The 16,480-nt window shown below is 38.0% G+C and overlaps 2 protein-coding genes across 11 annotated transcripts in view; one reads left to right on the top strand and one right to left on the bottom strand.

Moving 5' to 3' along the window:
• Window positions 1–16,480, top strand: part of CMSS1 (cms1 ribosomal small subunit homolog) — a 384,053-nt gene that overhangs the window by 19,626 nt on the left and 347,947 nt on the right. The window lies entirely within an intron of this gene.
• The window catches only part of FILIP1L (filamin A interacting protein 1 like), a 291,272-nt gene that overhangs the window by 13,667 nt on the left and 261,125 nt on the right, over window positions 1–16,480 (bottom strand). For all 7 annotated transcript variants that reach the window (XM_045785362.2, XM_087861692.1, XM_087861694.1 and 4 more), the window contains one exon: window positions 6,993–9,768. In XM_045785362.2, the coding sequence (XP_045641318.1) occupies window positions 6,993–9,768 (2,776 nt within the window). The remainder of the gene's footprint in view (window positions 1–6,992; window positions 9,769–16,480) is intronic.

Raw genomic sequence — 16,480 nt, 5'->3', positions numbered from 1 at the left:
CTTCCTCTCCTATCTGCCCTCACACCTCTGCTCTTGTGGGTACCTCCCTGGAACACCTTTTGTCCTCTCTTTATCCTCCTCTCCCTCATCTCCCAGCCCCTGCTCGAGTCTCATCTATTTATGAAACTTAACCCCCAAACCTTGCCCCCAGAATAACGTGTTCCTCCTCCAAATTCCTGTAGTACTTACTATCCATAGAATTCTGTTTCTGTGTTCTACTCTTAATTACCTTTTAAGGTAGTTCTCAACTCCCACCCTAGATTCTAAATCTTATACTTGCATAACTGCCTTACACAGCAATGAGTAATATTAGGTGCCTCATAAATATTTTTGGTTCATTCTTGTAGCTAATTTGTTGAAGAATGAAGAAAGCTTATATTCTAATAGAAGACATTGTACCTTGTGGTTATAAGCTACTGCAGAGGGAATTGGAACTTCTCAGAGAGGACTCTTTGGAAAGGTCTAAACAGTAAAGGGTTATCTCTTAAGTTCTTAGGAATCCTCCTGAAACCCATTTTTCACCCACTAAGGCAAATGTGGTTGGTTCTCTAGACTTTTCTTTACTTCTCTTGAAGGCATGTGAGAAATGGAAAGCTCATCTGAAAACTCAGGTTTATAATATGTCATTGAAAGAAACAAAGGTACAATATATTAACACAAATATAAATGTCAAATACACACGTGCTTTGGGCTGATCTGTCAAATTAGTGGAAACAATCCTTATGCAACTAGAGTCTTCAGTGCAGATTTTTAAAATCCTTTGAGGCTTATGTTTAGTCAGATTCAAGATTTTCATCTCTACATACCAGAATAAGACTTTTCAAATGAGCTGTTAAATTTTTCCCACAGCAAGTCCTGTAAAAGAGGAACTGGCTTATAGAGTTAGTCCATCTCCCTGATGTAGTGGTTCTCAAATGGAGGTGATTTTACCCCCCAGAGAACATTTGGCTATGCCAGGAGCCATTTTTGTTTGTCACAGTTGGGGGGTGCTGCTTGGCATCTAGTGGGTAGAAGCCAAGAATGCTCCTAGACATCCTGGAGGGCACAGGACATCCTTCCACAACAAAGAATCATCAGATCCAAACTGTCAATAGGCCTGAGGTTGAGAAAGTTTGCTCTAATAAGAAAAGAGTTGATATGTTGAGGATTAAAAGGCTAATTCATAGAATCTTAAAGAAGAAAACACATCTTTGGAGACCATTTAGTAGTTAGGACATCTACAAGTGGGAAAATGAGGAAGAAGATATTTAATTCCTGAAAGGAAACTTATGCAGATAATTGATTTGTTTATTTATGCCCAACCTTACTTCCCAAAGGAATTTTAAGCAATTTAAAAAGAGTATCAAGACTTGGGAGAGAATTCAGAAATCACTGGAAATTAGAACTAGATATGATCTTAGAGATCACCAAGTCCAGTTCTCTTTATTTCACAAAAATTAAATGACTTTTCTAGGGCCCCACAGCTGACTGGGAAGGGCATGAACTGGAACCTGATTTTGTTTGCTGGCCTCAAATGTTCCCTCCCACCCCATCGCTCCACTTCTCTAAATCTTTCCTTGGTCTATTTCAAGCCTCAATTGCTCTGTGAAGCCTTGTTAATCTAGTGTAGTCCTGCTTAATCTCTAGTTTACTGTGTGAATTTAGTTTGCACTTGATTAAATGTTATCTAATACTCTTTTGTTTCTTGTCTCCTTTCCTTGCTCAGAATAATAAGTGCTTTAAGGGCAGTGCATCTTATGTCTCCATACCTACCCCAGTGTCGGGTAGAAGGTGGGCAGTTCAGTACGTCAGTATCAGTGGATTAACCACTTGTGTCCATGTGGTGCTTTGAAGAAAAGACACCAGGCATGTCACTGAGACATATGAGTGGCATGTCAGTTAGTGAACCCATTCCATCTTCGCAGAGGCCTAAGGAATGCAAAGTGAAACAGCTTTGGAGGTCTGTAGGGCCTGTATACATTGTTAGTTATGCAAAGAAGACTAGGTTTTCAAACGCAAAATAGAACTCAGAGGAAAAAAAAAATCCTAGATAACGTTACAAAAATATCATACAGGACCATTTGGCTACAGGGGGAAAAGGAACTTACTAAAATAAGAAAACTAAAAAAGCGTTCAAAAACTGCCTTAATCGGCAAATTTTATTTCTCTTGATCAATAATTTTCTAAAAAAAAAGTGAGATTTTAAAATGAAGCTACAAGTAAAGAAGATTTTCCCTAGGATAGCTGACTGTAGCCCAGAATACATTTTTATGGCACCATTTTAAATGTAAAAACTGGTATCCTGATGGAATGTTGACAGATTTATATGTGCTACCATATGAATAGTGTTAAAATTCATTATCAAATGATAAAGTACTTTGAAGTGTTGACCAATTAACTGGCTGGACTCCCTAAGGATTCCTTACCCCACAGTGTGGCCTTTGGGGGATGCCTGCTCTGATATATTTCACCGCCCAGTGGAAGGGTCCATCAGTTGGAAAGGAAAATGAATTTAAGGGGGTTTAAGATTGAGGACTTTATTGAACCACTTATCTTCCTTGCTCTTTCTTGGCATTTGCTCCACTGTGCCCTAAGGTGAATGGAGTCCTTTGTTTTGGTTCATCCAAGCTGCTCTCTCTAATGTGTGTTCTGGACCATTCCCAAGAAATGCTGTAGGGTTATGGAGGGCTTGGGATCTGAGGGAGAAACAGCTTGTAGGTGTCAGACAGCCTGCTACTGCTCGGCTAAAGATTCAGGCATCTATGCTTTGCTACAGTTGTAAAACTAGGAACTTTCCTACCTTGTAAAATGGTAGTTTTTATTAAGCTTTTCTTCTGAATGAAAAGAAAACCTGGGGCATGAGCTTTCTATTTGTCATGCCAGCCACTAGAGGGCAGAATAGTCATACTTCCTTGGACAGGTGTAATTCATTCTGATAGAGCAGGACTATCATCAGAACGCATTTGCTAATGTTTATCAATGTAGGAATTTCTAGAACAGTGGAATTCCTACTTTAGGGTGCATACTAATCAGCAGAGGAATTTGTTAGAAGTGCAGCTTCCTGCGTCCTACCCTCGGATATTCTCATACATGTATCTTGGATTTTACTTTGAGAAACACAGATCTTAATGTTTTGGGCATGCATTTTTGCCTGATTATGTTTTCTCTTAGGATTGCAAAGCAAAATGATTTTTGGAGGGAAAAACAATAACCAGAAGTCAAGGTATAGGGAAATTAGAATGTTGTTAAAGATCTTTCCCTGCCTTTGTCTAATAAGTTTCAAAGGAGACTCACTCTGTAAAGATTCAGAATCAAAGAAGCTACCAAAAACATGTTTTTGTCTGGAGTTCTACGTCAGTCAATAAAGATCATCAAATCCTTAGGCTTCAAGTCTAAGAATTTTTTAATGAAATATCCCTTTTATGAGCATCTTATTGTACAACTTAATTTTTATCCTTTGGGTGTCATGAAGACCTATGTCCTAATGTCTTGGCATTGTGAAGTATAGTTGTGAAGACCTTCTGAGTAGATTTATGTAATCCTGTCTTGAACATATAGAGACCTTCCTTTATATGTAAAGTTCCAACTATAGTAATATACATTGTCCTAGTAAGGGTGATGGTTTTATTTTTGCCATTGCCCCCGGGGAACAGAGGCATCCTCAGGGAAAGTTTTGCCACTGTTCTTAAAAGGACAGAAGAATATGGAAAATCATTTAAATCTATGGTAGGATGCTATAGCTTAAAAAATTAAAGAGATAGGGGAACTGAGTAAAATGAAAATTGGTTCTGAAGCTGTGACTTCAGATGAAAGGAAAGGAAAGGAAAGGAAAGGAAAGGAAAGGAAAGGAAAGGAAAGGAAAGATGTTTTATCAGATCTATATAAAAACCATCTTCTATGAGTCTCTCATGGGCTTCCTTCTTCCAGGAAAACAAACTTCCACCCTCATTTATCTCGTATAAAGATTTCCCAGTGTCAGTTCCTTCCTCCTTCCTAGCTTTCAGTGTTCTTCTGTGATTATATACAAATGAAAAAGAAAGTTCTATAACCTTTCAAACATACGCACGGATATAAAAATTTAATTTTGAGGGGCACCTGGGTGACTCAGTCAGTTAAGCATCTGCCTTCAGCTCCGGTCACGATCCCAGGGTCCTGGGATTAAGCAGGGAGCCTGCTTCTTCCTTTCCCTCTCCCCCTGCTTGTGCACTCCCTCTCTCTCTCTCCCTGTTAAATAAATAAAATCTTTAGAAAAAAATAAAAATTTAATTTTAAATTAAGGACCAAAAGTCTAGAATGTGTGAATGGGAAGATGTTCATTTTTAATGTGTGATTTTATGGAAAGGGTAAGATGCTTTTTTTTTCCAGAAATGATGCTGTTTTTACCATAAATTTTAATTAGTAACACTTTTAATAATCTATATATGTTATTAATATGACAGCGTTCCTAAATTCTGATGGTGATGTGAATTATTATACTGAAGTAATCCTCCCAGTAGAGGAACCTCTAAAAGAGGTTCAGTTCCTTGAAAGTCCAGTAAACTTCTAGTAATGTTAACCACTTGGGATGCCTATTTGTAGTAAATATCTAGAGCAGATGATGAAATGAGAATTTGTGCATTGTAATCATGGAGCATAGATCCTGTGGTGTTAACTTTATTGTAGAGAATTGTTCTGGCTCATATGAGAAACTGAATCCTTACAAAAGGAATGAACTATTGAAGAGCCCAGAGCTTTTCATACTGTTAGTTACAGGTGTGCCAGAAATGAATCTCCCCTCAGCAGTTGGGGCAGCATATTTTCTCTCTGTACCATTATGTGACAAAGGTTGGGAAGCACTGCAAAGACTTTGTTCTTTCACTCTTTCTACTTTCTGTCACGCTCCAAAATGTTACTTGTACCCCCTCGTGATTATTATCTAGAAACGTATCTTATGCAGTAGCGTTATCAGTGTCTACTTTGAAAGATGTAAGTATGTAGTTTCTTCTAAAGTTCTAGCCCAGGGTCACTTAAAAATAAAAATAGTTTTGGGACGCCTGGGTGGCTTAGTAAGTTAGCATTTGTCTTTGGCTCAGGTCCTAATCTCAGGGTCCTAGGATAGAGCCCTGCGTCAGGCTCCCTGCTCAGAAGAGTGTCTGTTTCTCTCTCTACCTCCCCCCAGCCCCCGCTCCTCTTTCTCTCTGTCTTTCTCAAATAAATAAAATCTTTAACAAATAAATAAAAATAGTTTTGAAAAACATTTAGACCATCATGTATTTTGTAATATAGTTGGGTCACTGCCGATTCCCAAGATAAATGTGTTTAAACAGAAGCTTTCTCATTCATCACCAGCCTCAGCTTTCATCCAAATTTATTTAATGATGATGCAAGCCCACAGCATTGGTGTTGCAGTTCATCACCATGGAAATGTTTCTGTCAACAAATCCTCGCTTTGCTATCATGAAATTGATTTTGCAGGGAAAGGGAGGATAATTGTGGAAGATTCCTTTTACTTCTAAAGATCTTCACAGTTTGTCTGGGTGTCTAAATGAATTGTGTTTAAAATTAGTAGCTGGCAGTAAAATTGACCAAACTAAATTAACAGTTATAAGGTTGGAAAAGGAAAACTGGTAATGAACTATTTTGTCTGATTTTTTTTTTTTTTTTTGAGTGTGACTTGGGGACCAGATTTGTAATTTAAAATGTTCCTCTGAAAACTATTGTTCTCTGCTATGGAACTATAGATCATTTTCAAAGAGTCCTATAAGGTAGGTATCAGAATTCTTAGGATGTTTTGAGTTTTTCTCCTTACCTTGTAAATGGCATAACAATAATCACAGAAGAAACTTTCCTCAACTAACATAATGTATGATTTTTAAAGAAAAAAATACACCTTTTCTATAACTTATGTTTGAAACCATCTTTGGCTTCTATTTGCTTGTTTAGAAGCGGGGGGGGGGGGGGAGGCGGGGAAATGCAATTACATTGTAAGCTTCTGAATGTAGCCGATTTACAAGCAAGGTAGGAAACACCTACCTTAAATAATCCAAACTATTTTGGGATCCAGATAGGAAAGAAAAACAAGAATGACATTTTTGCTTTGAAGCAGTGTTCAAGAGCATGTATCATAGTGGCTGATTTTAGGTTTGGATGATACATATGTTTTATGGGGGTTTTCACCTGTAGTAGAAATACAGTCAACTCTTGATTGTCGAGGTAACTTGTGTTTTCAAATGTGTTTTTTCTGGCTTCCTGTCACATTTCAAAGCCTTTTACTTTCAGCTCATATGTGCTTCTAAAAGCAAATTATTTAATATTATTTTATTAACTTAGTGTCAGTAAACATTTATTAGGTTCTCAATATGTGCTAAGCACTTTGCTGGGCACCAGGGATACTGAGGTACATCTCAAGCAGGAAGTTAAGTTAGCTCCTGAGAGAACTTACAGTTCACTTTAAAATCAAAGAGACATAAATTTTATTTATATGAACCACTTCCTCTTCCTCTAAAAACATGTAATCAGAAGTTGACTATAAATTGGAAGTGGGAAGTACGTCCTACTTGTTTTTAAGAAAGAATTAATAGACCTTATGAACAGGAAGTAAAATTCTATTATACATGCAAAAATATAACACAAAATGACCAAAAAAAAAATTCAGCAAGCAATGGTAAAAATAACAAATTATTTACTGCTTTAAAATGTTAAAGTATTTCATCAAGACAAGTTGCAGTGAAATTAATGTGAGTTATGGAAAATGAAATACATTAAGATGTATTTATACAAGTGCAGACTAAATATTTTCCATACAGGTATGTAAATGAAAAGATATACAGTAAGTGCACACTTAATATGACTATTGCAGGCAACAGTTAGTTTCAGATACTCTTGGATAGTTCATGCACAAACCTTCCCAAAGTACAAGTTCAGTCAGTCTTTTGGGGGATGTGGAGGGATAATTAAAAAGGACTGAGTTCCTTGCAATAACATCACTATAGACTGGATGAGGGTGAGAGTCGTCAGTTATATATATTACTTACTGTAATTTGTGATTGTCGAGGAAGAGATGTGGCTGTTGGTGTAATAGTAATACTGCTGGTGACTTTATTGGTTGTTTTGTTTAGTGCCCCATTAGTTAAGCCTTGAGTTCGGTTATCCTGTGGTGGTGTTGAAGGGCTGGCAGGTCTCACGGGGCTGGCTACAGCTTGCATGTAAGGGCTTCCTAAGTGAATGTGGATTTTATTATCCTCAGTAGTTATCACACTTGAACTGTTGCTGTTTGAACGCTGAAACTGCCATGATGACTGTCGGTCAGGGGAGACTCTGAAAATCGCATGCTTGGCACTGATTTCTATCGGCTCTGGGGAACGTCCCTGCTCAGGAGAGCCTGCTGAACCAGTCACAGCCAAAACCTGAATAGGTGACATTGTCCTTTCCGGAGTTATAGAACCACAAGACTCTGGAGTCTGCGCTCTGGCAAAGGTTGCCATGGTAATTGGGGACATGCTTTGCTCTAAATTCATGAGGCCTTCAGCAGAAGTTTTGGATTTCACTGGTGTTATGGAGGCATTTTGGAGGATGGTTATCCTTTGCTTTGGGGTGCCACAGTTTGGTATCACTGCAGTGCTTGTGTAAGAGTGAGGACTCTCTGCAGTCGGACTTGTGATTTCAAGAGTGGCTGTGTTTTGGACATGGTCTGGAGTAACTTTTATATGAAGTGGTTGCCCAGGCGTGTGGCTTAGGACTAGATCTCCAGGTTGCATGAAGTTGCCATTGGGTTTAGTTTGTATTTTTCCATTCTGAGGATGGGTCTCCTTAGATTTCATCCACGGAATCCATAGTTTCCTGTTAACAGGACAGGGAGTAGATGAATTGCATTTGAAGGACAGCACGGATTCGTCGTCATTAGGGTCCTCATCGTGGTCCTCACTCTCCTCATACAACTGACCATTGATGACTGCTCGTTCCAGAGGAATGAGACTCTTGTAATCGGGCGGCTCATTGTCTGCTACTTCTGTCTGAACTTCTTTAGAAAATACTTGAGGGTCAGAGATGATTCTTCCATTGAGACTAGGCCGGAGGCTCTTACTAAAATGCCGGTACCTCTCTAACTCTTTAGTGAGGTTTTCAATCTCTCTTCCTAAATCTCTGTTCCTGTTTTCTTGTTGATTGAGTTTCTTTTGCAGAACTGAATGATCTCCTTGGAGATGACATATCAGGTCCTCTGTTGCCATGTATTCATGAATTTTCTCTTTCAGTGCGTCCACTTCTCTTGAGAGGTGCCCTGATTTAGCTTCTTCTTCTTGAAGCCTTTTGAAAAGCCATTGTTCATGGCTGGACTCTGTCTTTTCTGCTAACTTATACTTGTCAAGTTCCATTTTAACATGTTCCAGCTCTTCAGATAAAAATTGAGCTTTATCTCGTTCATTAGCATACCTTCGTTCTAGAGTCTCATACTCATCTTCTGTTTTCATAAGGTCATCCTCAATGGCTTTCATATCCTTTAACTTCAGTCTCAATCTTTCCACTTCTTGAGAGAGCTCTTTAATCTTATTGTTTTCTTGGTGTAATGCTGTTGTGGACTTACTAGAATCTTGATTTAATTTGTTTTTTAGGAAGTCTTTCTCAATTGCTTCCAGTGATTGAAGCCTATTTTTCAACATATTAACTTTGGACAGGAGATCATTTCCTTTCTCTTCTTCTGCTTTCAGTTTGTTCTTTAGATCGTCTCTCTCCTTGGTGACACTGTACATTTTTTCTTCCACATCAGTTTTGGACTTCAGTGCCCTTTTTGTTTCCTCAATTAACTTCTCAGTAACTGTTGTCACTTTATTTTGCTCCATTTGAAGCTGAGAAGAAGCAGCTTGTAACTTATCTTCAGTTTGCTTTAATTTTTCACTCATTGTTTTCCTTTCATCTACCAGCATCACAGTCAACGTTTTCAGTTTAGTTAAATCCTCTTTTAGGGTGAATTCTGTCTTTTCCAGACGACTTTCAATGGCTTCTAGCTCTTTGATCCTTACTTTTAAACTCTCCAGTTCTTGAGACAACTGCTTTGTGGTCGTCCTTTCTTTTTCTAAATTGCATTTCAGAGAGTAACATTCTTGTTTGCTTTTGTTGAAGGCATCTTCTAATTTGTCCAGAGCCATAATCCTTTTATTGAGTTTTTCAACCTCGAGTTTGAAGTCTTTACTCTGTGATGTTTCCTTTTCGAGCCTCTTATTGAGATCTCTGCACTGCTCCTCCATTTTTATGAGTTCTTCATCCTTCCCTTCCATTTCTAGGACACGTTTCCTGAGCTCCTCCACCTCAGCCATGATACCGCAGTTTCCATATTCTCCCTTGTTGATTTTTTCTTTTATATCTTGCAGCTCCTCTTCTGCTTTTCGTAAAGACCTGTTTGTCTCTTCTAACTCATCAATTTGCCGGCTGAGTGCTGCCAGCTTTTGTCGAAGCTGGCGATTTTGGCTGTCCTCATTGGTGAGCTTTGCCATAATTGTTTCTTGCTTCTGGTGAAACTTTGTGGTCTGTGTCTGCAGTTCTTTCTCTAGTCTGGTTGCCTTCTGCTCTTCTTCCTGAACTCGGGTTTCAGCGAGGGCTAGTTTAGCATGTGTTTCCTTTGCACTTGTGGTTAGGTCTTGGATTTTCTCTCTTTGAAGGGCAAGCTGTGCCGTCAGCCTTTGTTGTTCATCCACCACCATCAAAGCAAAAGACTTCAGTTTGGTCAGCTCCTCTTTCAGGGCGGTGACCCTCTTTTCCTTTTCTTGCTCCTTCTTCTCCTGGGACTTGGTTTCTTGGTCAATCAGCTTTTTTAATCTGAAAAATACAAGAGTGCATTCTATTTTGTGATTGGTGCTTTAGTAACTTATCAGCTGTGATTAAACATTTGTGTAATTTAAAAAGATTGATCAGCTATACAGAATATGGAAAGGAATTCCTGAATTTGATTGGAGAGGAGAATCTTGTTAAATAGTTATCTTGCTTTTTTGCTTTCACTACTCCCTCTCCCCCCACCCCTTGTTGATTGGTAATAGTTGTAGTTCACCAGGAGCCTTAGTGGAAGAGTAAACGTAAAAATAGTTGGTTTAAATTGCTTGTGTAACAGAACCAGTAGACAGTCTAGCCTGAAAGCTGTAAGAACAGAGTTTCAAGGTGACCTGGCTTCAATACTGGCCCTACTCTACCAGCTAATTAACCTAGGCAGTTATTTAATGTCCTTGAGCTTCAGTTTCCTGATATGAAAAATGTAGGCAATAATTGTATTATCTCAGTGGCCGTTTGTGAAAATTAAATGAGATAATTCTTCTAAGATTCTCATAGTGCTGGCACATAGTAAGCATTTGGTAAGTGTTGGTTATTGCTGTTGTCCTTATGAATGTGGCTGTGGTTACATTTATAAAATGTTTTGCTTGAACAATTATAATATGTGGCACATTAAGCTTGGTGCTCAATTTCTTGATTCTTAATTGAGATAAAATTTTATTCACATTGCTTGGAAGTTATACACTTCACTGATGGGCCTTTCTACCAATTAAAACTTGGTTTACACTAGCATAACTTTGTGCCAGGAATCACTCACCTCACATATATCTTTATCCCCATGGTGACTGGCAGTTGAATGAGGGGAACTGAGAGGCATCTGAAGGGGTTTAGAGTTTTCATAACATACTGCAAGAGCACAGGATTTGATAGGAGAGAGTTTATTGATTAGTGTCAGATGCTAGAAATGATGGAGGAAAAACTATCAGGAACATAATAGTTCCCTTATAAATGAAGATTCTATTATAATGTTAGTTTTTTCTTTTACGTTTTAAATTTGTTGGCATAACAGGATGTCATTTTACATGTAATATAAATGATCTCTTCCACACACTTTTCTCCTCAGCAGTGAGGTCATAGTTTTAAATTTGTGGCACTCTTAATTACATTGGGAATGGGCTGATTATAGAGGATGTAATTACAGCTTTGCAGTATTGTTATACAGAAGCTAAAATAGAATGGAATCCCTGGAGAACTGAACTAAAGGACATGTCATGGGTGAAAAGTTTGTTTTCTGATCAAGCATAGACAGTTTATAATGTTTTACTATATCTTTTCTATGAATTAATTATCCAATGCATGTCTTTAATTCTTGCCATTAAACTTTATTTTTGAAAGTTGTTTAAGGATTTGTAAGGACATTTTAGAAGGAAACTAATTTGGAAGAGTCTTCTTGGAAAAGTCTTTCTTGAGATCCTAATCTGCTCTTTTCCTTAATTATGCTACATAAGAGGAACATGTCTAAAATAATTGTATGATGTAAGATTTCCCTTTTTTTTTTTTTTTTTTTTTTTTTTTGTGGGGAGGATCCACTTTTATTTTTTCATTTAGAGAACCTGACAGGAGGCTGGTCTGAGGGCTGCAGCCTGTGAAATTCTAAAGAAGCTGAGCTGGATGCTGGGGTGAGGTTGATGATGATCTCGTCTACAGTCTTGGGAAGAGGCTTGCCCATGGCTTCTGGCCCTTTCCCACTCCCTATTTGAGACACCTGAGAAGAGAAAGATGGCGTCTCCTTCCTGAATGGTCATGAGACTTCACAACCCACTGGTAGATATGTCCACAGGCAAACTGCTTTGTGGTGAAATAGTTACAGAAACTTTGGCAAAGTGCTTCTTCCTCCCGCTTTAGCATTAGAATCATATTTAACAATGCGCTGAGCATAACTGCAGTGAAATATTTTCCCCTTTTTACATCACAGTTCTTAGAGTTTTATTAGAGAACAGTTTCACAAAAACTTTTCAGGATTTGTTTGCAACTTATTAAATAATACCATGTGCTATTTCATTTTCAGAAGGACATATATTTTCTTAGGATATAAAAAAGGGAAGATTATTTTGCAGTGAAATGAAAAAAGCATAAAAATAGAATGGTGATTAGTGAATCGTGGCAGAGCTGTAACTGGCAAAAAAAGACTGTGAAGAAGTTTAAATTGTTTCCATTGTGTTCATTGTTTTTGGCAGTAAGCATGATGCATCTTTTTCATCATGGTTGCAAGGTCATGTATCTTTGATGGTTTCTGGAAATCAGCTGGCATCCCCTTCTGTTCCCAAGCCCCAATACTACAAGGGAGGCACATAAAACTGATAATTTGAGTACATTTGCTCTCAGCAATTCCTTGCTACTTGTTTCCTAACAACTTGCTATTTCCCTGCCAGTCCCATAAGCACACCATAAGTCAACAGGCTAGTCAGGTAAGGCCTGTCAGGGAGGAAAATAGGAGTTTATATGCAGGAAAGAGTCATACTCCCAACCATCAACTCAGGAGCTTAGGGCCAGCAACCAGTGAGAACTGAGGATAGGAGAAAGGCCCTGACAGAACCTTCTCAGAGCCAGTTGGGTGCTGTAATGCTGTTACACACTGTGTATGTTTGTGTGTGTGTGTGTGTGTGTGAGAGAGAGAGAGAGAGAGAGAGAGAGAGAGAGAGAAGGAAGCTGATTAATACTACTGAATTGGAATTAGCACTTTTGGTATAGTCAAAGGGCTTACCCTAAATCATTCACTATTTCTTGCCTTGTATCAAGAAGGCTGAGTTTGAGGTTAGTTTATGGACTTGAAGAAAGGCATTTCTATGGAAAGTTAGCAGGTCCTTATAGGATTTGAAGCTGCAAGCCTGGCTCATACACAGTGCCCTAAATAAGGAAACTGATTGTCATACTGCTAATTACTAATGCAGGGATTTGTGTATGTGTGTGTGTGTGTGTGTGTGTGTGTGTGTGTGTGTGTCTTTTCTTTTTTCAAATGTATATGAATGCTTTCAGCAAATATTTGCCGTTAATTGTATTTTAGTCATTTGAGGTCCACGATCATGTATCCAAAACTTTTGAAGCTGAGTGTCTTCAAACTTATAGTTTTTCAAATTTTAGAAAGGCAGTAAGGAGCATATGTCATATATAACAGCTCCAGCAAGGCCTGTGGCACCACCTCCTAAGCAAACCTCTAAATACTTCTGCAGTGAACCATGTGAATAGTTATGCTAAGTGGGATAATTAAAATAATGAATAGCTTCACCTCTATTCAGGCTTTGCTGCTAGATGATGAGTTCAGAGAAGAAGTTCAGCCACAATTTGGAAAAGAATATTGCATAGTTCTTAGATTTTTTAAATTGCAGACAAGGGATTGTGGATGTGGAAAATGAAGGTATAGACTGTTGGTATCTTTTGGTAAGGAGGGTATGGAATTGAGGGTCTATGCCTGCTTTCTTCTTCAGTTGGATTGGGTTTTAAATGAAATAGTACCTTAATTTTCTGTCTCCATTATTTTTCTTTGCTTAGTAACAGGTTTTACGCAGTGATGCTGACTGATCTTATAGGCTAATACAGATTGTCATTGACTGGGTTTGCTAGCAAAAGCACATAAATTATTTTGACAGCTTTTAACCAGGGTATATATAGTCTTGAAAGCTGCATAGACCTTGAGATGCAGAATGCCCAGATACAAAATTCATCCCCTCAGGGCTGTGTGGTCAAATTATTGCTCCTTTTTTCATGAATAGATCCAATTAACACACCTTTATATAGGGATGTTTGCATAATCTGTGCTAGGGGTTTCTCTAACCTCAGCACTATTGGCGTGTTGAGTCAAATGATTCTTTGTTGTGGGTGGCTGTGCTGTGCATTGTAAGATGTTGAGCAGCATCTTTGGTGTCAGCTCACTAGGTGCCAGTTGCAGCCCTCCTCTCCCCATTTGTGACAAACAAAAATGTCTCTAGACATTTGTTGCCCAGTGACTGGGGCATGAAATCACCCCTAGTTGAGAACAGTGAGTGTGTGTGCTTATGGACATTTATATTTTCAGTCTATCATTAGAGTCAGACTCTCCATCATTTTGCCTTACTCAGCTTTAGTTAAGCAGGTACATCTGAAAGTTCCCACCTGAGTTACACGTAATACCTGGTGATTATATCTTCCCTGCAAATGGCCGTTCTTTACCAGTGCTTCTCAGTTTAAGGTGTATTTGAATCACCTAGGAATCTTGTTAAATTTCAGCTGCCAATTCAGTAGATGGGGATGGGCCTCAAATTTTGCATTATATGAAGCTCCCTGGTGATGCCAGGACTGACTACGGGTAGCAAGGCTTTATTATTTACATGTTCTGCAAAAACAGTATTATGACTGAATATTAATTCAGCCAGTTATTCATTATTGATTATATCCCAATTTGTGGACATAGCTTCTACTCCTGACCTACAGGGCCATCCAGTTTTTTCACAGAGAACATCAGGTAGGAGACCAAGACTAAATTAGCTAAAACTTGTCCACACTACTGGAAAAAATGACTCAAGATACATATCACAGGTAGTGTATGAGTAGCTGAATTTTCACCTAAAAAGGGCAGTAAATAATTTGAGTTCCAGTTTGTGATTTTCCTGACCCAGCCCAAAGCTTTATATGTAGGAGACTATACTATAACCACCATTCTTTTTTAGTGTCGATGAGGTACTGCCAAGCACTGAAGTAAGTCTGCATCTGTTGGCTCTAATTCACATGGTAAACTTATAGGTTTTGGGATTATAATCTCTATTTTACAGCCATGAAAATTGAAGCTCAGAAAGGTCAGGAAGGTGCAAAGCCCAATGCCACACTGCCTCTCCAGCAAAGAACACAAACTATTACAATACTCAACCTGGTCTACACACAGTGTTTTTTTCAAGAAACATTCTCTGTGTTGGAGAAACTATCAACCTAAAGAAAAATTCTCTTAATCAGTGTGCTTGCATTCTTTTTAGTTCATATCTCAGAGCAGCAGTTTCCAAATGTTTGCTCTTCAGTCTCCTAAAATAATTTTACTAAATTGTACAACTAGTTTGTTCATATAAAGAGTAGTCATAGCACTTCCTTTAGCAAATATTATCTACCTTTTCTCAGCTTGTTGAGATATAATTGACAAAACTGTAAGATATATAAATTAAACAACATGATGATTATATATATATATATATATATATATATATATATATATATATATATATATGAATTGTGAAAAGATTCCCACCAAGTTAACATATCCGTCACCTCACATATTCACCTTTTGTGTGTGCGAGAATGCTGAAGTTCTACTCTCTTAGCACATTTCACTTATACAATACAGGATTATCAACTGTAGTCACCATGTTATATATTAGATCCACAGACCTTACTCATCTTTAACTGAAAGTTTGTACCCTTTTTCCATCCTCTTCCTGTTTCCTGCCCCACCCCCACCCCGGCAACCACCTCTCTGCTTTCTATTTACATAAAGATCAGCCTTTTCTTTTTTTTCTTTGATCCCACATATAAGTGATACCATGCAGTATTTGTCTTTGTCTGTCTGGCTTATTTCACTTAACATAATGCCCTCCGGGTTCTCTGTGTTGTTGCAAATAGCAGGATTTCCTTCTTTTTTAAGGCTGAATAATATTCCATCATATATATATATGATATACATATCATATATATATATATCACATCACATTTTCTTTATTCATCTGTTGTAGACATTTCAGTTGCTTCCATACTTTGCCTATTGTGAATAATGCTGCAGTGAACATGAGAGTTGAGCTATCTCTTCAGGGATAGTGATTTCATTACCTTTGGATATATACCGAGAAGTGGGATTGCTAGATCATATGGTCGTTTTTAAAGATTTCTTGAAGAACCTCCATATTGTGTTCCATAGTGACTGTACCCATTTACATTCCCACCAACAGTGTACAGGAGTTCCCTTTTCTTCACATCCTTGTTAATATTTGTTACCTCTTGTCTTTTTGACAGTAGATAAGATGTGAGGTGATATTTCATTGTGGTTTGCATTTTCATTTCCCTGATGACTAGTGATGTCAAGCACCTTTACAGGTACCTGTTAGCCATATGTATGTCTTCTTTGGGAAAATGTCTATTCAGGTTCTTTGCCCATTTTTTTAATTTATTTGGTTTTGTGCTATTGAGTTGTAGGAGTTCCTTATGTATTTTGGATATTAACCCCTTATAGGATATATCATTTGCAAGTATATTCTCCTATTCCATAGGTTACCTTTTTGTTTTGTTGACAGTTTCCTTGCTGTGTAGAAGCTTTTTAGTTTGATGGCGTTTCATTGTTTATTTTTGCTTTTTCTTCCCTTGCCTGAGGAGATATATCTAGAAAAATATTTTATGGCTGATATCAGAGAAATTACTACCCATGTTTTCTTCTAGGAGTTTTATGGTTTCATGTCTCACATTTAGGTCTTTAATCCATTTTGAGTTCATTTTTGTGTATGGTGTAAGAGAACGGTCCAGTTTTCCCAGCACCATTTATTGAAGAGACTGCCTTTTCTCCATTGTGTATTTTGCCTCCTTTGTCATAGATTAATTGACCATATAAGTATAGGGTTTTTTCTTGGCCTATTCTGTTCCACTGATATGCCTGTCTGTTTTTGTGCCCGTGCCATACTGTTTTGATTACTACAGCTTTGTAGTAGATCTTGGAATCTGGGATTGTGATACCCCCAACTCTGTTATTTCTCAAGATTGC

The sequence above is a fragment of the Ursus americanus genome, chromosome 4 (genome assembly GCF_024610735.1).
Source record: "Ursus americanus isolate L20-20 chromosome 4, mUrsAme1.1.p, whole genome shotgun sequence".
NCBI lineage: Eukaryota > Metazoa > Chordata > Mammalia > Carnivora > Ursidae > Ursus > Ursus americanus.
The sequence above is the reverse complement of the archived record's forward strand: the minus strand, read 5'-3'. Positions and strand labels throughout refer to the sequence as shown.